Below are 23,602 nucleotides of genomic sequence, written 5' to 3' on the forward strand. Positions count from 1 at the left end.
TACAGTGATAGGACATTTCACAGGATCAAACAACTGACTGTAGCTCAACTAGTACCCAGGCTTCACTTGATTATTTGCCTTTTGTAAACTATATTTTTTATTCTCAAGTTAACACTTTCAAATAGGCTTAGCCTACACAATATGTATATAGCCTATCTGATTTAGCAACATACATCAGTTGGAATTTCCCCTTTTCAAGTCTTGTGAACCTATTCTCTCTTTCTGTATTTTCAGAAGTTTCTCTTCTGATCTAAAGCAAAAATTAAAACGGATGGCTATATGACCGACTAAACTAGATTTGCCACTACCCTATCCAATGGAAAGCTGTGGTAATATGAGAAGCTAGGAGAGCATTTGTATGTATTGGAGACCTACCTAATGTGGGCGTGGTTTGTGCCACGCACGCCCACATTCAGTAGCCTACAGTACATTAGAAATCTCTGGAACCGTCAGGTATATAAGATGACGATGACCTGAATTAGTTTCTAAAAGATTGAAAACTTTGAATAATAACAACCATTCCTGCGATATTCTAAGGTGAGGCACTTTACCTGACTCTGATTTACAGCCTGTGTTATTAATGGTTTGTGTAGACTACACGTGCCTGAAACAGGCACGGTCATGTTACATTTCACCATGGCTTATGTATTCATGTGATCTCTGTGTGACTCAAACATTACAACAAAATATTTTGCTCTGAGTAGTCTTTTCTTCATCTCTGATGAAACATTGGTGATCTCAATTTTGTATTATTGAGTCATCACATATATCTGAACTGTTTCTCCTAAGGCTGATTACTTAAAAATACATATATTATTGGGACTTCATGAGACAAATGAGCTTGGATTGAGACTTACCGTTGAGAAATATGAGAAATTGAAGAGATCTTATCATTGTACCCTCCTCATGAGCACATTGTTTGTATTGTTTATAAATGACATATTTCTGTATTTTGCATTCAATACATTTGCTAAAATTTAAAAAACATGTTTAACTTATGGGGTATTGTGTGTAGACAGGAAATTAGAAAAAATATATATACAGTATATATATATAGAGATATTTTATCCATTTTTAATTCAGGCTGTCACACAACAACATGTGGAAAAGTCAAGAGTTATAACTACTTTCTACTTTCTGAAGAAACTGTACGTTTAGAATGTCGTTGCATTCATGCATAGTTAATTCAGCCTCCATCCAGTGGTGTAGTGGAGGGTAGGTATGCTCAGGTATACGCCATATACCCACTAATGCTTCAGTGGGCATTGCCTATACTAACTAACTCCATCTCATATGCTAGTTTTTTTTTTTACAAATGTGAATGTCTTAGATATTCTCTAAACCTCAAAAGTGGGCTCCTGATGTGGTTTAAGCAACCCTAAGTCTAAATATTGCTGTTACACTGCACAACCTTCAATGTTATGTGATAATGATGTAGAATTCTGGCAAATTAGTTCGCAACGAGCCAGGCGGCCCACACTGTTGCATAAACCCTTACTCTGCTTGCAATGAACACAAGAGAAGTGTCACAATTTCCCTAGTTAATATGCCTGCTAACATTAATTTATTTTAGCTAAATATATTTCTGTGTATTGATTTTAAGAAAGGCGTTGGTGTTTACGGTTAGGTACATTTGTGCAACGATTGTGCTTTTTTCACGAATGGGCTTTTGTTAAATCATCCCCCGTTTGGCGAAGTAGGCTGTGATTCGATGAAAAATGAACAGGCACCGCATTGATTATATGCAGCGCAGGACAAGCTGCGTTGCATATAACCTAGTAATATCATCAACCATGAGTGGTTAACTAGTGATTATGTGATTGGTTGTTTTTTACAAGATAAGTTTAATGCTAGCTAGCAACGTACCTTGGCTCCTTGCTGCACTCGCAAAAGGTGGTCAACCTGCCACGCAGTTTCCTCGTGGAATGTAAAGTAATCGGCCGTAATCCACGTCCAAAAATGCTGATTGCCAGTAGTTATCAAAACTTGAAATCGGCCCTAATTAATCGGTTTCAATAGTAGCCTACTTGTACTTGTTCTTGTACTTTCCTCTTGGCTACCCCAAACCCGGCCAACAGCTCCGCACCCCCCGCAGCTACTCGCCCAAGCCTCCCCAGCTTCTCCTTCACACAAATCCAGATAGCAGATGTTCTGAAAGAGCTGCAAAACCTGGACCCGTACATATCAGCTGGGCTAGACAATCTGGACTTATCCGCCGCCATTGTTGCAATCCCTATTACCAGTCTGTTCAACCTCTCTTTTGTATTGTCCGAGATCCCTAAAGATTGGAAAGCTGCCGCGGTCCTCCCCCTCTTCAAAGGGGGTGACACTCTAGACCGAAACTGTTATAGACCTAAATCCATCCTGCCCTGCCTTTCTAAAGTCTTCAAAAGCCAAGCAAATAAACAGATCACTGACCATTTCGAATCCCACCATACCTTCTCTGTGCAATCCAGTTTCCGAGCTGGTCATGGGTGCACCTCAGCCATGCTCAAGGTACTAAACAATATCATAACTGCCCTCATTAAAAGACAGTACTGTGCAGCCGTCTTCATCGACCTGGCCAAGGCTTTCGACTCTGTCAATCACCACATTCTTATCGGCAGACTCAATAGCCTTGGTTTCTCAAATGACTGCCTCGCCTGGTTCACCAACTACTTGGCAGACAGAGTTCAGTGTGTCAAATCGGAGGGCCTGTTGTCCGGACCTCTGGCAATCTCTATGGGGGTACCACAGGGTTCAATTCTCGGGCCGACTCTTTTCTCTGTATATATCAACGATGTCGCTCTTGCTGCGGGTGATTCCCTGATCCACCTCTATGCAGACAACACCATTCCGTATACATCTGGCCCTTCTTTAGACACTGTGTTAAACTCCAAACAAGCTTCAATGTCATACAACACTCCTTCTGTGGCCTCCAACTGCTCTTAAATGCAAGTACAACCAAATGCATGCTTTTCAACCTTTCGCTGCCCAAATCCACCCGCCCGACTTGCATCACTACTCTGGACGGTTCTGACCTAGAATATGTGGACAACTACAAATACCTAGGTGTCTGGCTAGACTGTAAACTCTCCTTCCAGACTCATATCAAACATCTCCAATCCAAAATCAAATCTAGAATCGTCTTTCTATTTCGCAAACAAAGCCTCCTTCACCCACGCCGCCAAACTTACCCTAGTAAAATTGACTATCCTACCAATACTCAACTTCGGCGATGTCATCTGCAAAATAACTTCCAATACTCTTCTCAGCAAATTGGATGTAGTCTCTCACAGTGCCATCCGTTTCGTTACCAAAGCCCCTTATACCACCCACCACTGCGACCTGCATGCTCTAGTCGACTGGCCCTCGTTACATATTAGTCACCAGACCCACTGGCTCCAGGTCATCTATAAGTCTATGCTAGGTAAAGCTCCGCCTTATCTCAGCTCACTGATCATGATAACAACAACCACCCATAGCACGCGCTCCAGCAGGTATATCTCACTGGTCATCCCCAAAGCCAACACTTCCTTTGCCCGCCTTTCCTTCCAGTTCTTTGCTGCCAGTGACTGGAACGAATTGCAAAAATCACTGAAGCTGGAGACTTATATATCCCTCACTAACTTTAAACATCAGCTATCTGAGCAGCTAACCGATCGCTGCAGCTGTACATAGCCCATCTGTATATAGCTCACCCAATCTACCTACCTCATCCCTATATTGTTTTTATTTAATTTTCTGCTCTTTTGCACACCAGTATTGTAACGGTGGGTGAGTGATGGGAGCAAGAGAGAGCAAAAGTAAACGGGAAAAAACGGAGGTCCCCCTATCGATGGGGTGGTAATAGGGTCGCCTTCGTCTTACTGAAGGCGATAGCCAAATCGGCATACTCAGCAGGAATGCGCACGGTGGAAACCTGGTCTGGACTCTCCACCGTTGTCGCACCGATGGAAACTCCTAAACACCTGCCTGAACACTCATCAGACCACCCCTGGAGAGCTCCCTTTCTCCATGAAATGTTAGGATTGTGAATAGCCAGCCAGGAAATCCCCAACACCACCGGAAACGCAGGTGAATCGATAGGGAACAGACTAATCCACTCCTTATGATTCCCCAGCGTAATCATCTCCAGAGGAATCGTGGACTCCCTGACCAGCCCTGACCCTAACGGTCGACTATCAAAGGAGTGCACGGGGAAGGGGGGGGTCTACCTTAACTAACGGAATCCTCAACCTCTGGGCGAGTCCGCTATCTATAAAATTCCCCCTGCGCCTGAATCGACTAGCGCCTTATACTGGAGAGAGGGGAAAATCTTCAGGAAACAAATTAACAAAAACATGTGACCAACAGGAAGCTCTGGGAGAGTGTGGTGCTGACTCACCTGGGGTGACCGAGGAGTGTTCTGCCTGCCCTCTCTACTCCCAGACGGACTCCTAAAGCACCGACTGGAGGTATGCCCTCTCCGGCCACAATGGGTACAGGAGGAGCCTCCTCCTCCGGTCTCCTTAGATGCAGCCCCTCCTAGCTCCATCGGGATTGGAGCGGGGAGGGCAGGAGGTGGAACTGACAGGACCCTTTCAGAACGTCCGCGAGCAGCCAGCAGATGGTCTAGCCGGATAGACATGTTGATCAGCTCATCCAAACTGAGCGTAGTGTCCCGACAAGCCAGCTCCCTGCGGACGTCCTCTCTTAGGCTACACCTGTAATGGTCTATCAGGGCCCTGTCGTTCCACGTCGCTCCAGCGGCCAAGGTCCGGAATTCCAGCGCAAAGTCCTGCTCGTCCCCTGGCGAAGAAGGAACAACCTCTCACCCGCCGCTCAGCCCTCCGGAGGATGATCGAACACAGCCCGGAAACGGCGGGTGAACTCCAGGTGGCCTCTCGCTGAGTCGGGCCCATTCCAGACGGCATTGGCCCACTCCAGGGCCCTACCCGTCAGGCAGGAGACGAGAAAACTCACGCTCTCCTCGTCCGAGGGAGCCGGCCGAACGGCCCGCCGCCGCTTCATCGTACTCCCTCGGAGGCGTGACGCGCAGAGCGCTGGCACCGGATCCCGCTGGAGGAGATGGTAGAGTTGCTGGTGGGAGGGTAGGTGGGGTAGTAGGGAGACCACTCCTCTCCCAACGGTCCATCCTCTCCATCATTTGATCCATCGCTGATACGATGCGATGGAGGATGGACGTATGATGAAGGACTCTCTCCTCCATCGTGGGGAGAGGGGTGGTCGCTGCTCCTGCTGACTCCATCTGGTGGTGCGGGCTTCTGTAACGGTGGGTGAGGGATGGGTGTGGAGTCAGACGCAGAGAGCAAAAGTAAACGGGAGAAAACGCTTTAATGTCCCCTACAAAGTAACAGGTCCAAACATGGGTGAAGCCCTAAACACAGGTGCAAACAAACCCAAAACCTTAGTTACAAAACCTGGACAGGGAAAACCCAAAAGACAACAATAACCACAAACATAACAATAACAACAAGCCCGCACAAACACCAGCGGGATAAACAAACTTAAATAACACCCATCCCAAAACCCCAACAAGGAACAGGTGAAAACAATTAGAACAGGTGAAAGCTAGTAGACCGGCGACGACGACCACCGAACAGGAAGGGGAGCCACCTTCGGTAGTATTCGTGACAAGTATTTCTACATGCACATCATCATCTGCTCATCTATCACTCCAGTGTTAATTTACTAACTTGTAATTACTTCGCTACTATGGCCTATTTATTGCCTTACCTCCTCATGCCATTTGCACACACTGTATATAGGCTTTCCTTTTTTTCTATTGTGTTATTGACTGTATACTTGTTTATTCCATGTGTAACTCTGTTGTTGTTGTTTGTGTCACACTGCTTTGCTTTATCTTGGCCAGGTCGCAGTTGTAAATGAGAACTTGTTCTCAACTAGCCTACCTGGTTAAATAAAGGTGTTCTCAACTAGTCTACTTGGTTAAATAAAGGTGTTCTCAACTAGCCTACCTGGTTAAATAAAGGTGAAATAAAAATACAAATAAATAAACATAGGTGCGTGGTTGCCAAGGGCATCAGTGTCTTAACAACGCGATTTGACAAGGCAAAAAACTCTGAGTGCAGCCCAATCCAGAAATCTGGCAGTGGCTTCTGATTAAATTACATTTTCACAGAACCACTTGTTGCAATTTTGATGAGGCTCTCTGGTTCAGATATCGGTAAGTGGACTGGAGGCATGGAATGAAAGGGATAACGAATCCAGTTGTTTGTGGAAAGTACCTGTGTAATTACTCACCAAACTCAGGTACTTCTCTATATCACATTTCACATTGCCCGTAAGCTTAAGTTCATTTGCACACTAAAAATCATACAATGATGGAAAGACCTGTGTGTTGTTCTTGTTAATGCAGACAGAAAAGAGCTCCAACTTCTTTATCATAGCCTCAATTTTGTCCTACACATTGTCACGGAGAGTCCGATAATTCAGGCAAGAAAAAATATCACCAAGATAGGCCAGTCGTGTGAGAAACTGATCATCATGCAAGCAGTCAGACAAGTGAAAATGATTATCAGTAGACATCAGTACAGATACCAACACATCTTGTGTCCATTTGATGTCACAAAGCTGTCCAGTTCTTTAAAAATACCCTCTCATGTTGTCCTGGTTTCCAGTGGTTTGCAGAAGAGGATGTCTTCCTTAATTGACCCCCCATAAATGTAGCGGACATATACCAGGAGCTGTGCCAGACCCGCCACCTCTGTTGACTCATCCAGCTTTAACGGATGGAATTCACTGGCTTGTATGCGAAACAGTAATTGTTTCAGAACATCTCCTGCCATGTCACTGATGCGTCGTGAAACAGTGTTGTTTGATGAAGGCATCGTCTGTGTAGTTTTTTGGGCCTTTTCCCGTAGCATTGTCCCAGCCATATCCACGGCAGCAGGAAGAATTAAGTCCTCCACAATAGTATGGGGCTTGCCTGTCCTAGCCACTCGGTAGCTCACCATATAAGACACGTCTAGCCCCTTCTTATTAATGGTATCTGTTGCTTTTATACATGTCTTACCACTCAAAAGTCATCGTTATTCTCGCTGAAAATACTCCTTTGGCTTATTTTTCAAATTGTCATGTTTTGTTTCTAAATGTCTGTGCAAGAGTGAAGGTTTTCTGTGAGAGAGTAACGGTTAATATGATTGGAAGTTAATTATTTGACTAGGCTACCTGTATTTGACGTTGTGTTGTTATTTCGCTTGAACACTAGATGGTTTAATATGATTTTTGCCAGTGAAACGAGGCGACTCTGGCTTGGAAAAAACACCTCACCCAAATGTATAGCCTCGTTGGAAAATACAAATGTACAGTTTGAAAATGTGAAGATTTTTCTGTTGATGTTGTGAATCACATTTATGTGTGACGTACCCCCGACGTACCCCAGTTTTGGAGTACCCTCTGCAGACTATTCTTTCTTGCATTTTTGGGGGGACTTTTCATGTGATAGATTGGATGTAGGCTATGTATTATGAATAAGATCCTTTAAAATATAAAATAATATCTGTAAAAATGAATGTACAATATACTACTGCATTAAGTAGTTTTGTACATCTGTTATTGTTACTTGTCATCAACACTTAATAATGCAGTATGTTTTTTATATTTAGGCTCCACCTATTGATTCAGAGTATTTCATCATTTCACCCTGCTAACAGATCCTGCATACAGGACAACAATGCCTCCTCCCGGTGTGTGTATGAGTATAATGCGGGAGCGCCACAAGAAAGAGGGTGTTGGGAGTCTTGCCAACCCAGAGAAACACAGCAACCAAGACTTTCAGCAGCTGACGCAATACTGTTTGGCCAGGGGAGTGAGGTACATCGATGAGATGTTCCCCCCAGACCATAACTCCATTGGTGATGGGCTACTTTCCCCTGATAACATGGGCAGAGTGGTGTGGTTGAGACCAGCGGTATGACATCATCCAGATCTGTACACATTACAGCACACAGTGTTAACTGATTTTAATATGTAATTATGAATAGAAATTATAAACATTATCAATAGGTGTAATGTGTGCATTCACTCTTACAGAAAATGGTACAGTATCCAGATTTTGTGGTTGATGGACTTTCAAGGTTTGACTTTGGGCAAGGAATGGTTGGTAAGTGGAACAAACACTCAAACTAGACAGTTTTTTTTATCTCCATCTCTTCATTCAACGACTCCATCATGGACACTCTTACTGACAGTTGTGGCTGCTTTGTGTGATGTATTTTTGTCTCTACCTTCTTGCCCTTTGTGCTTTTGTCTGTGCCCAATAATGTTTGTACCATGTTTTGTGCTGCTACCAGTGGAGTGAAGTACTTAAATAAAAAACACATGAAACTACTACTTAATCTGTACTTTACTTTACTATTTATATTTTTTAACAACTTTTACTTTTACTTCACTACATTCCTAAAGAAAATAATGTACTTTTTACTAACATACATTTTCCCTGACACCCAAAAGTTCTCGTTGCATGTGTCACGTCCTGACCTTAGTTCCTTTTTTATGTCTCTATTTTAGTTTGCTCAGGGCGTGAGTTGGGGTGGGCATTCTATGTTTTGTGTTCTATGTTTTCTATTTCTCTGTGTTTGGCCTGGTATGGTTCCCAATCAGAGGCAGCTGGCAATCGTTGTCTCCGATTGAGAACCATACTTAGGCAGCCTGTTTTCTCACTATGGGTTGTGGGTAGTTATTTTCTGTTTAGTGTTTTTGTTGCACCTTGCAGAACTGTTCGTGTGTCGGTTTGTTGTTTTTGTTATAGTATTCATCTTTATTAAAAGTATTACGAATACGCACCACGCTGCACTTTGGTCCTCTTGTCCGTCTCCTAACGACAATCATTACAACATGTTGAACGCTTAGCATGGCAGGAAAATGGTCCAATATCAAGAGAACATCCCTGGTCATCCCTACTGCCTCTGATCTGGGGGACCCACTAAACAGAGAACATCCCTGGTCATCCCTACTAGCCTCTGATCTGGAGGACTCACTAAACAGAGAACATCCCTGGTCATCCCTACTGCCTCTGATCTGGGGGACCCACTAAACAGAGAACATCCCTGGTCATCCCTACTGCCTCTGACCTGCAGGACTCACTAAACAGAGAACATACCTGGTCATCCCTACTGCCTCTGACCTGCAGGACCCACTAAACAGAGAACATCCCTGGTCATCCCTACTGCCTCTGACCTGCAGGACCCACTAAACAGAGAGCATCCCTGGTCATCCCTACTGCCTCTGATCTGGGGGACTCACTAAACAGAGAACATCCCTGGTCATCCCTACTGCCTCTGACCTGCAGGACCCACTAAACAGAGAACATCCCTGGTCATCCCTACTGCCTCTGATCTGGGGGACCCACTAAACAGAGAACATCCCTGGTCATCCCTACTGCCTCTGACCTGCAGGACCCACTAAACAGAGAGCATCCCTGGTCATCCCTACTGCCTCTGATCTGGGGGACTCACTAAACAGAGAACATCCCTGGTCATCCCTACTGCCTCTGACCTGCAGGACTCACTAAACAGAGAACATCCCTGGTCATCCCTACTGCCTCTGATCTGCAGGACTCACTAAACAGAGAACATCCCTGGTCATCCCTACTGCCTCTGATCTGCAGGACCCACTAAACAGAGAACATCCCTGGTCATCCCTACTGCCTCTGATCTGCAGGACTCACTAAACAGAGAACATCCCTGGTCATCCCTACTGCCTCTGATCTGCAGGACTCACTAAACAGAGAACATCCCTGGTCATCCCTACTGCCTCTGATCTGCAGGACCCACTAAACAGAGAACATCCCTGGTCATCCCTACTGCCTCTGATCTGCAGGACTCACTAAACAGAGAACATCCCTGGTCATCCCTACTGCCTCTGATCTGCAGGACTCACTAAACAGAGAACATCCCTGGTCATCCCTACTGCCTCTGACCTGCAGGACCCACTAAACACAAATGCTTCATTTGGAAATTATGTCTGTGCGCTGTATTGTGCCCCTGGCTATCCATAAATAAATAAAATAAAAATCTGGTTTGCTTAATATAAGCACTTTAATTCTTATGAATATTTTTGCAATTACATTTACACAAGTATGACAATTGGGTACTTTTTCCACCACTGGCTGCTACCATGTTGTGCTGCTACCATGTTGTGCTGCTGCCATGTTGTGCTGCTGCCATGTTGTGCTGCTGCCATGTTGTTGTCATGTTGTGTTTCTACCATGCTGTGTCTACATGTGTTGCTGCCATGCTATGTTGTTGTCTTAGGTCTCTCTTTATGTAGTATTGTGTTGTCTCTCTTGTTGTGATGTGTGTTTTGTCCTATATTTTATATATATACTGTGGGGCAAAAAAAGTATTTAGTCAGCCACCAATTGTGCAAGTTCTCCCACTTAAAAAGATGAGAGAGGCCTGTAATTTTCATCATAGGTACACTTCAACTATGACAGACAAAATTAGGTAAAAAAGTCCAGAAAATCACATTGTAGGATTTGTAATGAATTTATTTGCAAATTATGGTGTAAATATTTTTTTTGCCCCACTGTATATCTTAACTGACTTACCTTGTTAAATAACGGTTAAATATAATAAATTAAAAGTGGATTTCTTAGTTAGCAAGTGTCAACATATACCACACCATGCCCATACCACACCATGCCCATACCACACCATTCCCCCACCACACCATGCCCCCACCACACCATGTCCCCACCACACCATGCCCCCACCACACTATGCCCCCACCACACCATGCCCCCACCACACCATGCCTCTACCACACCATGCCTCTACCACACCATGCCTCTACTACACCATGCCTCTACCACACCATGCCCCCACCACACCATGCCCCCACCACACCATGCCTCTACCACACCATGCCCCCACCACACCATGCCCCCACCACACCATGCCCCCACCACACCATGCCCCCACCACACCATGTCCCCACCACACCATGTCCCCACCACACCATGTCCCCACCACACCATGTCCCCACCACACCACGTCCCCACCACACCATGCCCCACCTCACCATGTCCCCACCACACCATGTCCCCACCACACCACGCCCCCACCACACCAAGCCCCCACCACACCATGCCCTTTGCATTACAAATGTCATGATGTGCATAAACTTGTCATTTTTTTTTAGGAGATTGCTGGTTTCTTGCTTCCATTGGGGCTTTGACGTTCCAGAAGCACATCCTGGAACAAGTAGTACCCCTAAACCAAAGCTTTAAAGAGGATTACTGCGGAATATTCCACTTCAGGGTAAATTACCTTGGGCTTACTAACTTATTAAAATAACCATCATCCTTTGAGGATGTCATGTATTGACACAGAATACATTGTAATGAAAAGCTTCTGAGATGTTTTGAGAACTCTTGAATTGTAATGAATGATGACTGCTTATGCGGCACCTTTCTCAAGCCCCGTAGAGAATAGTCTCTGTAGGAATCATTTTCCTCTCCTCCTATCTTTCAGTTCTGGAGGTTTGGGAGGTGGGTGGACGTTGTGATCGATGACAAGCTACCAACAGTTGACGGCAGGCTCATTTTCGTTCATTCAAAAACTCCCAATGAGTTTTGGCCCGCCTTGCTGGAGAAAGCCTATGCCAAGTATGTGAGCCACATCAGTTATTTATATAAGGAACTTTCTTATATAAAACGAACAAACATCACCTTAATTGTTGGTCTTATTTACCTGTCTTCTTCTGGCAGGGTGTGTGGCTCCTACGCAGACATGAATTCAGGGACCCCTGCAGAGGCTATGATGGACTTCACTGGAGGGGTTCACATCACATTCAAGCTCACTGACGCTCCACCAAATCTGTGGGACCTCCTGTTCAGAGCTGCCAAGTCAAAATCGCTGATTGGGTGTGGAACACCTCAAGGGGTAGCTTTGATGAAACTTTGAACAAAATACTTCATAGGGCAGGTAGCCTAGGGGTTCGAGTGTTGGGCCAGTAACTGAAAGGTTGCTGGATCAAATCCCTGACCTGATAAGGTCAAAAATATATTGTTCTGAACAAGGCAGTTAATCCACTGTTCCCCAGTAGACTGTCGCTGTAAATAAACATGTGTTCTTAAAACTGGCTTGCCTTGTTATTTATTTATTTTATTTAACTAGGCAAGTCAGTTAAGAACAAATTCTTATTTTCAATGACGGCCTAGGAACAGTGGGTTAACTGCCTGTTCAGGGGCAGAACGACAGCTTGGGGATTCAAACTTGCAACCTTTCGGTTACTAGTCCAACGCTCTAACCACTAGGCTAACCTGGGCACCAATTGAATAAAGGTTACTTTTTTTTTTTTAACACGTGTGTTATTAAGATACCATCATTGATGTCAATAACATATCTGTAGAGTAATATGAGACGTGGCGTAGTTTAACTTGTAAACACAAAAGAGACGAAGGCTGTGTTCATATTGGGTCATATTTTGTGACTGAAACCTCTGTTCTGTTACGGTCCAGTTACTTCACTTTATAATACCTGTAATAACCTGTGTCTATTGTTCTGTAGGAAACATCAGCAAACACGGTGGCACCCAACGGATTAGTGAGGGGTCATGCCTACACCGTCACAGGGGTTAAACAGGTACTGTATGGAACTAACAATCTGAGAGAAATGCTTTGGCAATATCTAGTTCTTCCTGGAGGGAAATTGGAGCGTTTGTGTGGTATGATTTTTTTTTTGCACAACCCAAAATGAACCCTTTTCCATATGTTCATTCTGGTTTCTTCCACAGATCATGAGCCAAGGCATGCTAGTTAATCTGATCCGCCTCTTCAACCCCTGGGGCCAGGGAGAGTGGAAAGGAGACTGGAGCGATAAGTATGTATTTACAGTATAGTCTGACTGTGACCTGTCATCACACCCATTGTCTTCAAAAGGTCTTTATGAAATGTCAGCTAATCTCCCTTACCTTTTACATTGTCTTCAGAAGGTCTTTATGAAATGTCAGCTAATCTCCCTTACCTTTTACATTGTCTTCAGAAGTCACTCACAAGCAGATTTTTACATTGTTGTCTCTTGTTTTGTGTTTTTGACTTGAAATGACACATTGCTAGTTTCCCTAAAGCTAATTTACCCCCCACCCCCCTGTTCCTGAAAAACAAGTTGTTCTGTCAAAAGACTGATAATCCAGTCTAAGCATTACATTTTCACTCAGCTTACCTTTGTGTAGGTACTGTATGTAATGGTATGTTCCTTCATGTAAGGTCATACTATTTGTATACAAGCAAGGTTTATGGTTTTGATTTTACTCTTGAGTTTGCTTACGATGTAGCTGTCTGTGACTAACAGCATAATATTTGAAAACTACTTAAGACTCTTCCCCAGTTCATCTATTTTTTACCTTTATTTTACTAGGCAAGTCAGTTAAATTAACAAATTCTTATTTTCAATAACGGCCTAGGAACAGGCCTTGTTCAGGGGCAGAACAACAGATTTGTACCTTGGGGACTTGAACTCACAACCTTTCGGTTACTAGTCCAACACTCTAACCACTAGGCTACCCTGCCGCCCCATTGTGTATCTACTGATGTATAACATTGGCTTTCCTGTCAGGTCTTCCATGTGGCAAACAGTGAGTCCTGACGATCGGAAGATGTGTCTGTCAGTGGAAGAGGATGGGGAATTCTGGTAAACCATATTATAATGCAGAAATTTGTTTTGCAGACCATGTAAATAAGTGCAACTGACACATGCAGCATTTCAAGTGATGATATTTCGACACCTTATCGGTCACAACTTTGCTTGTCTTCTCAGGATGACGATGAAACATTTCTGTGAGCACTTTGTAGACGTGGACATCTGCTGTCTGTGCCCTGATTTTCTTGATGGCAACTCCACTTGTCATTGGACCCCTTCATTCCATGATGGCAGATGGGTTGCAGGAACCACTGCTGGTGGTTGCCTGAATTTCCCAAGTAAATCTTACATGACACGGAAATTGACACGGAATTATATGCAGTTCCATGATGACTACAACATTTCCTGAATCTACAGTCAAAATATCTATATTTTTTTTGTGGTGTCTCCCAGACAGCTTCTGGATAAATCCCCAGTATCGGGTGAAGATTGGGGGATTGAGCGGTGTCTGCTCTGAGACACAGGGCGACAACAACATGTTGGTGTCTCTGATGCAGAAGCCTGACAAGAGAAACAGACGCCTGGTCAAAAGTCTCCACATCGGCTTCTCCATCTTTGAGGTCCAGTGCCCTTCTTTGGTGAACACGTTTCATAAACCTGTATCACACTTCTCATATACAACCCACATATCACACCTCTCACACACAACCCAGATGATAAGCCATATCACACCTCTCACACACGACCCAGATGATAAACCATATCACACTTCTCATATACGACCCACATATCACACCTCTCACACACGACCCAGATGATAAACCATATCACACTTCTCATATACGACCCACATATCACACCTCTCACACACGACCCAGATGATAAACCCGTATAACACTTCTCATATACGACCCACATATCACACCTCTCACACATGACCCAGATGATAAACCATATCATACTTCTCATATACGACCCACATATCACACCTCTCACACACGACCCAGATGATAAACCATATCACACTTCTCATATACGACCCACATATCACACCTCTCACACACGACCCAGATGATAAACCATATCACACTTCTCATATACGACCCACATATCACACCTCTCACACATGACCCAGATGATAAGCCATATCACACTTCTCACACATGACCCAGATGATAAACCCGTATAACACTTCTCATATACGACCCACATATCACACCTCTCACACACGACCCAGATGATAAACCATATCACACTTCTCATATACGACCCACATATCACACCTCTCACACACGACCCAGATGATAAACCCGTATAACACTTCTCATATACGACCCACATATCACACCTCTCACACACGACCCAGATGATAAACCATATCACACTTCTCATATACGACCCACATATCACACCTCTCACACACGACCCAGATGATAAACCATATCACACTTCTCATATACGACCCACATATCACACCTCTCACACACGACCCAGATGATAAACCATATCACACTTCTCATATACGACCCACATATCACACCTCTCACACACGACCCAGATGATAAACCCGTATAACACTTCTCATATACGACCCACATATCACACCTCTCACACACGACCCAGATGATAAACCATATCACACTTCTCATATACGACCCACATATCACACCTCTCACACACCACCCAGATGATAAACCATATCACACTTCTCATATACGACCCACATATCACACCTCTCACACACGACCCAGATGATAAACCATATCACACTTCTCATATACGACCCAAATATCACACCTCTCACACACGACCCAGATGATAAACCCGTATAACACTTCTCATATACGACCCACATATCACACCTCTCACACACGACCCAGATGATAAACCATATCACACTTCTCATATACGACCCACATATCACACCTCTCACACATGACCCAGATGATAAGCCATATCACACTTCTCACACATGACCCAGATGATAAACCCGTATAACACTTCTCATATACGACCCACATATCACACCTCTCACACATGACCCAGATGATAAACCATATCACACTTCTCATATACGACCCAAATATCACACCTCTCACACATGACCCAGATGATAAACCCGTATAACACTTATCATATACGACCCACATATCACACCTCTCACACATGACCCAGATGATAAACCCGTATAACACTTCTCAGATACGACCCACATATCACACTTCTCACACACGACCCAGATGATAAACCCGTATAACACTTCTCACCAACGACCCAGATGATAAACCCGTATAACACTTCTCACCAACGACCCAGAAGATAAACCCGTATAACACTTCTCACCAACGACCCAGATGATAAACCCGTATAACACTTCTCACCAACGACCCAGATGATAAACCCGTATAACACTTCTCACCAACGACCCAGATGATAAACCCGTATAACACTTCTCACCAACGACCCAGATGATAAACCCGTATAACACTTCTCACCAACGACCCAGATGATAAACCCGTATAACACTTCTCACCAACGACCCAGAAGCACTACATTTGCTGCAGAAAATGTGTATTTCTACAAAGAAACTGAAATGTCTATGACTTTTATCTAAAACAATTCAAACAAGTTTATCTACAAACTTTTTTTTATTTTTATCATTAAAACATTTAAAAACGATGATCTAGACACACTTATCCAATATGAACCTACAAGTATAATGTCATCCCATAAGAGTAAATTCAACAGTCCAGATATGCTATTGTTCCTGCTATTGAATTGTATATGTTTTACTTTCTACAGGTGTCTGACCACGTAAGCCACTTTTATACATCATTTTCACAAACACCGTTATACAGGAGCTAACAAAATACACTGTTGCTCTAGATAGGCCTGTGCATTCTCCTTGGTCTGTGGTTTCTGTTGTACTATGGTTGTGCAACCTGGTCTCAGAGCATTTCGCATTATTCTGTATGTAAATCTGAGATAACCCATTTATTATGATATGTTACTTTTGAACTGCAAACTACTTTACAACTACTTAGCATGTAGCTAAACCTTCCCCGAACCCTAACCTTAACCCTTTAACCTAACTCCTAACGTTAACCCTAATCCCTAACCCCTAGCCTAGCTAACGTTAGAGAGTTAGCTGATGTTAGCCACCTACCTAGAATTCACTACAGATTGTACGTTTTGCGAATTCTTAACATATAACATGAATTGTAATTCGTAACATATTATACGTAATGGACCTCCACAAATGAACACATACCATACGAAATGTAACATATCACACTAAATGGAGTGTCTCAGATCTACTTATAGAATAATACGAAATGCTCTGAGACCAGGTTGGGTTGTTGCACAACTATTATATAACATGTATACGACCAAGTGGCTTTGTTTAATTGTTGCATTACGGTTCAAAAGTAACATTTTACAAAGACATATTTTAGCACAGCCTTTTGTAATTTGTGGTTTTATTGTGATCTCAGTTCAAAGGACAGAGTGGGAAGTTTCCTGCCTCCTTCTTCAACAACAATGTGCCTGTCGCCCAATCGAAGAACTACCTGAATGCTCGGGAAGTGATGGAGTTCTTCAGGTTGAAACCTGGTGAATACCTGATCGTGCCATCAACCTTCAAACCAAATGAAACCGCCTCCTTCATCCTGTCCATCCTCTCCAAGGCAGAGACCCACATCCAGTAAGCACAGCCCCACCCCATAACGACATGAATAATAACGTAATGTCAGGTTTTTTTTCCAATATTTTGTAAATATTGTTTTTTATATAGTCTGTGATCATAGCTAACATTAGGTCTCACTATAATTAATGTGTTCCTAACAGAAACAAAACGGTACATTTTTTTTCTTCCCCTCAGTGAAAACTCCAATGACCAAGACATGGAGGATATCCTGTTTTCCCCGAAAACGCCAAAGGTACTTAAGGCCAAAAGTGTTTCATCTTAATGTAACACTGGTATTGCTTTGCTTCCACCTCCTTTATAACTCACTAAAACACCATTTTTTATTTTTTATTAAGCCCACATCTACAGACAAATTTGAATACAACGGAGGAGATGTGGATGACAAAAGAACTCTGTTTCAGAAGTATTCTGATGAGGCAAGTTCAGAGTATTTTGATTTTAATTCATTTTTTGTAAACTATTGCAATGTCAAATTAAAGACATAACCGGAGAAATAAAAAGCTGTAAAAGAAGAACAATCGTTTAAACTAATTGAAGCCATACTTGAACATTATGAAAAGGTTTTAGTTCAAGTTCAAGCATTGGCCAATTAAAATTGTTGACGTAGTTGCACTTGATCAAAGGCTACATGCTAGCTGTTCCCATTACATAATCTGGCATATTTAGCCCTTTGCTAACCTCACCAGGTGGCAGTGTTTATATTCGGTTCAAAATTGACACTGCTAAAATAATGAATCGACACTACTATAGGGTTACATACAATACAGAGACGTGTAGGCCACAAAGTAGTCTGGTCATGGATGCAATGACACTTGAGACAGACCAAGTGAATATGAACGAAAGTAAACCTTGAATTTGGAAGTTTAAATACAGTATATCCCTCCGGTTAGGCAGATTTACCTATTTAAACAAATGCCATTTATTTGTGTATACATTTTTTGTACGGTCCAGTGTAGTCAAAAACATGATTTCCTGTGTTTTACTCCACGCAAAATGTGTCCGCGAGAGATAAGCGCTTTTATGAATGGAGGTCCATGAGAGAGTATCGATTTACTTGAGGCTTATTAGATTGAATAGAAATTTCATAATTTTTTTAGGCTGTTTCAAATGTACTGATGATGTACACTTAGAACACAAAGCATTAGAAACACCTGCTCTTTCCATGACATAGACGGACCAGGTGAAAGCTATGATCCCTTATTAATGTCACTTGTTAAATCCACTTCAATCAGTGTAGATGAAGGGGAGGAGACAGGTTAAAGAAGGATTTTTAAGCCTTGAGACATGGATTCTGTATGTGTGCCATTCAGAGGGTGAACGGGCAAGACAAGAGATTGAAGTGCCTTTGAACAGGATATGGATAGGAGGTGCCAGGTTCACCGGTTTGTGTGTGTCTAGAACCGCAACGCTGCTGGGGTTTTCATGCTCAACAATTTCCGTGTGTATCAAGAACGGTCCCACCACCCAAAGGACATCCAGCCAACTTGACACAACTGTGGGAAGCATTGGAGTCAACATGGACCAGCATCTCTGTGGAACACTTAACACCTTGTAGAGTCCACGCCCTGACGAACTGAGGTTGTACTGGAAAAAAAATAGGGGTGAAACTCAATATTTGGAAGGTGTTCTTAATGTTGTGTACACTCAGTGTAAGTGGATGCATGCGGCATTCCCGCAACATTGCGGAAAAAACGACTTAGTTGAGCCTGTTGTTCACACACGTATCTGCTCTGTTATTGGTTAGAATGGTCCCAACTGATGTTGCCTGCCTTCAAACATTGAGGACATGTCTTTCCAATGTTAGAGCGGTCATTCAGATATCTTGTCAATATAATAGATCATCTTTGGTTTTATATATATTTCCGAACTATGATGTTGAAATAATATTGTGAAAATGAAGATAAGGCTATTTTACTGTAAGAGCTGTTTAAAAAGGCCAAAAGTGACATCACCAGGTGGTGAATTAGTTAATAGACCAATAAGAATGAGACTTCCAAACCTCTCTGCCAATAACAGCTCGTTTTTAGTTTTCTCCTCCTCACTCAGGCAGTCCTAGCAAAATATTTGCTTGAGAAATTGCTATTTGCTAAAAAGCCATTTTTGTTTATTTCATTTTAATTTAAAACAATCACAGTAAGGTACTGAATTGTTACACAGAAATGATTTTGATATTGAGAAAATAAACTGCTGCATTGTCCCTTTTTAAGATCGTTGAAAGGTTGACGCGCAATTTGTTTCAGGAAATAATCACACCCACCTGACGAGATTAGAATACGGCTAAATGATTATGAAATGGGAACAGCTAACATATAGCGTTTGAACTACTTCGACGATTTTAATAAACTGATTCTTAAACTTGAGCTAAAGCTTAAACTTTTTATTATTTTCGCAAGTATGCCCCATTGTTTTTAACTAATCGTTTTAAAAAAAAAAAACAGTATAATTTTCTTTTTACTAAAAAGTTTGAGGAGGTGAATGCTGAACAGCTTCAGAGCTGTCTGAATGAAAATCTCATCCAAGGTATGTAAAGAGAAAATATATTGTAATTTATAGTGTTGGGCACTGATATGGAAAATCTATATCGATATTAGTAGCATTTTTTCGAACCAATATCAATATCTTAACGGTTTGAATAAATAACACTGCAACTTCCGCGGCTTTATGAAGTTCAGACAACTGCTTGCTGATTGCCCATTGGGCCAGGTGTGAATGTCCTGGGCGTCTAACCTACCCAACCAGTAGGAAGGCCGTTGACTGCCCATCAGCAGACACTGAAGTACGCTATAAATTGAGCGCATGTGAGAAGGTTTTGTGCACGCAGGAACAGTCATGTATTCTCTTTTACATAATGTAGGTTAACAGATATCACGTTATTCTTTGCTCATATCGATATCGTATTGAATAATCGATATTGATGCACACCACAAGTTTTGAATAAAATCAGGAGTTTGTACACAGAGAATTGTTTAAATAAGTATGGTTTTCTAATGTGACATCTTTTCCCATTTTACACAGGAAATGTAAAGAAAACTCAAGGCTTCAGCTTGGAGTCCTGTCGCAGCATGTTGGCCTTAATGGATGTATCCTTCATGAGTTTAGTGACAGTCTCCCATTATGTTTTCTGTTATGAAATACCTTGAACAGTACTTTACAAGAGTACATTTTAACACTCCCATGTAACAGTAAAATCTGTGAACGAATGTATCAGTCTCTATGGTATAGACTAGAGAGAGAGAGAATTAGTTTCATTTTTCATCATGTCATCTGAAAAGCAGTTTACAAACCCAGCAATCTGAATTGGAAAGGGAAAATACCGCAAATAAAGTTACAACAATATAAAACAGATCACAAACAAACAGCGTTATCCCACTACAGGTCAAAATGTCAACTGTTTTTTTTTTTAACTTAATCTGTCCTTGGATATTCCCTTAACCCAGGAGTTACCAAATTTGTTTGGCCCACCATCTCATTTTGATATCTGAAAATTCTCACGACCCAAATCAATGCAAAAAGGCTTTATTTAAATAACTGCCAATGTTAACCTTATATTTTGATCGGGGTGTATTCATTCCGACGATTCTGTTGGAAAAACTTTTCTTAAACGGAAGCAAGCGAAATAAAATGGGGATAAACATACCTGAATTTGTCCAATAGAAACCTCAATTTGCTCACTAATGATTATTACTCACTAACGATTATTACTCACTAATGATTATTACTCACTAACGATTACACCCTAGATCAGCTAGATGCAGGCAAGCGTGTGCAAGGAGGTATTGAATGTGTCACTGTCTATCACCTTGATTATTCACATTTTTATCTTGACCTGTGTGCACCTACGTTTTAAACTTGCATTCATCAGCTTGGTTGTATCAACCTCATGATGGGTATAGAGAACATTAGAGTATCATGCAGTAGCCTAAACCTATCTACGTTATATTGAGCTGGGTGAACGGAATATGAATGACAGTTATCCAACATCAAATCAAATCAAATCAAATTTTATTTGTCACATACACATGGTTAGCAGATGTTAATGCGAGTGTAGCGAAATGCTTGTGCTTCTAGTTCCGACAATGCAGTAATAACAAGTAATCTAACTAACAATTCCAAAACTACTGTCTTGTACACAGTGTAAGGGGATAAAGAATATGTACATAAGGATATATGAATGAGTGATGGTACAGAGCAGCATAGGCAAGATACAGTAGATGGTATCGAGTACAGTATGTACAAATGAGATGAGTATGTAAACAAAGTGACATAGTTTAAAGTGGCTAGTGATACATGTATTACATAAGGATACAGTCGATGATATAGAGTACAGTATATACGTATGCATATGAGATGAATAATGTGGGGTAAGTAACATTATATAAGGTAGCATTGTTTAAAGTGGCTAGTGATATATTTACATCATTTCCCATCAATTCCCATTATTAAAGTGGCTGGAGTTGAGTCAGTGTCAGTGTGTTGGCAGCAGCCACTCAGTGTTAGTGGTGGCTGTTTAACAGTCTGATGGCCTTGAGATAGAAGCTGTTTTTCAGTCTCTCGGTCCCAGCTTTGATGCACCTGTACTGACCTCGCCTTCTGGATGGTAACGGAGTGAACAAGCAGTGGCTCGGGTGGTTGTTGTCCTTGATGATCTTTATGGCCTTCCTGTGACATCGGGTGGTGTAGGTGTCCTGGAGGGCAGGTAGTTTGCCCCCGGTGATGCGTTGTGCATGCTGTAATAGAAGTAAGGCCATGCTCATATGAAAAATAGCATCCTCCCTCATCTTAAACGGCACCAACCGCCACTGCCGTGAATGCATTTGGTCACATGATCAGCTGTTTGATTTCACTTACAGTCTTGTCAACTGAGCCGGGATCAGAGTCAAACGGATTGGGAAGTAGGTCCCAAAGTGCTCTTCCAAGCGTTGGAGGTGAGCAGTCGTCACCGGTGTGGGGACAATTACTGATGCTGTTTATGTTAGAAACATGCACAGCTGGGGGAAGGTTCGCTTTTGAAAGATGCTCTCTCCAATAAGAATTATTTCCTCTGAATCCAATGATTCGGACACCGATCTGGCCTTAATGGCCATGTACTCTTATAACCTCCACCCGGCACAGCCAGAAGAGGCCTGGCCACCCATCAAAGCCTGGTTCCTCTATAGGTCTCTTCCTAGGTTCCTGCCTTTCTAGGGAGTTGTTCCTATTCACACTGCTTCTACAACTGCATTGCTTGCTGTTTGAGGTTTTAGGCTGGGTTTCTGTATAACCACTTTGTGACATCTGCTGATGTAAAAAGGGCTTTATTAAGTACATTTGATTGATAGAATGTTTTTGTATTTCCCCTGCATGCTTGAGTTCAGTTCGTTCAGTTTCCAAATATTTCTGTCATGCTCTGATCCCAAATCTCCACACAGTGTTGTGAACAGGAATACGCGTAATGGATGTGGTTACCTGCTGCAGTACATCTCAGAGTAATGTGCTCAATTCTTTTGGATGCCAGTAGCTCTCGGTGTGTCATATAATCCATCCATATGGCAGAGGGAGACACATTCATAACTAGAGCGCAGAGGCCTGCTCGCCGTCCCGCCATAGATCAAATAAAATAAATCGAATCAAATCAAACTTTATTTGTCACATGCGCCGAATACAACAAGTGTAGAACCTTACCGTGAAATTCTTACTCACAAGCCATTAATCAACAGTGCAGTTCAAGAAGAAAATATTTAGCAAATAAACTAAAGTAAACAAAAAAATAAATAACACAATAACATAACAATAACGAGGCTATATACAGGGGTACCGGTACCGAGTCAGTGTGGGGGGGTACAGGTTAGTCAAGGTAATTTGTACATGTAGGTAGAGGTGAAGTGACGATGCATAGATAATAAACAGCGAGTAGCAGCAGTGTAAAAAAACAAATGGAGGGAGGGGGTCAAATCAAATGTATTTATATAGGCCTTTGTACATCAGCTGATATCTCAAAGTGCTGTACAGAAACCCACCCTAAAACCCCAAACAATGTAATGGTAATAGTCTGGGTGGCCATTTGATGAATTGTTCAGCAGTCTTATGGCTTGGGGGAAGAAGCTGTTAAGGAGCCTTTTGTCCTAGTCTTGGCGCTCCGGTACCGCTTGCCGTGCAGTAGCAAAGAAAACAGTCTATGACTTGGGTGACTGGAGTCTCTGACAATTTTATGGGCTTTCCTCTGACACTGCCTAGTATATAGGTCCTGGATGGCAGGAAGCTTGGCCCCAGTGATGTACTGGGCTTTACGCACTACCCTCTGTAGCGCCTTACGGTCAGATGCCGAGCA

General features: G+C 42.5%; 1 protein-coding gene across 2 annotated transcripts in view; it reads left to right on the forward strand.

Annotated features, from left to right (window-relative positions):
• The first annotated feature begins 387 nt into the window (after positions 1–387).
• LOC110505911 (calpain-1 catalytic subunit) overlaps positions 388–23,602 on the forward strand; it is a 30,237-nt gene continuing 7,022 nt past the window's right edge. The window contains exons 1-17 of one of the 2 annotated variants that reach the window (XM_021585383.2): positions 388–537; positions 7,659–7,915; positions 8,038–8,107; positions 11,149–11,267; positions 11,481–11,614; positions 11,717–11,891; positions 12,519–12,593; positions 12,745–12,830; positions 13,566–13,640; positions 13,767–13,927; positions 14,043–14,209; positions 16,392–16,403; positions 17,084–17,292; positions 17,470–17,527; positions 17,631–17,711; positions 19,758–19,815; positions 20,311–20,375. In XM_021585383.2, the coding sequence (XP_021441058.2) occupies positions 7,679–7,915; positions 8,038–8,107; positions 11,149–11,267; positions 11,481–11,614; positions 11,717–11,891; positions 12,519–12,593; positions 12,745–12,830; positions 13,566–13,640; positions 13,767–13,927; positions 14,043–14,209; positions 16,392–16,403; positions 17,084–17,292; positions 17,470–17,527; positions 17,631–17,711; positions 19,758–19,815; positions 20,311–20,375 (1,782 nt within the window). In that variant the 5' untranslated portion in view covers positions 388–537; positions 7,659–7,678. The remainder of the gene's footprint in view (positions 538–7,658; positions 7,916–8,037; positions 8,108–11,148; positions 11,268–11,480; positions 11,615–11,716; positions 11,892–12,518; positions 12,594–12,744; positions 12,831–13,565; positions 13,641–13,766; positions 13,928–14,042; positions 14,210–16,391; positions 16,404–17,083; positions 17,293–17,469; positions 17,528–17,630; positions 17,712–19,757; positions 19,816–20,310; positions 20,376–23,602) is intronic. The other variant, XM_036962640.1, reaches the window with a different exon arrangement.

The sequence above is a fragment of the Oncorhynchus mykiss genome, chromosome 25 (assembly GCF_013265735.2).
Source record: "Oncorhynchus mykiss isolate Arlee chromosome 25, USDA_OmykA_1.1, whole genome shotgun sequence".
In the NCBI taxonomy this organism is placed as follows: Eukaryota; Metazoa; Chordata; class Actinopteri; order Salmoniformes; family Salmonidae; genus Oncorhynchus; species Oncorhynchus mykiss.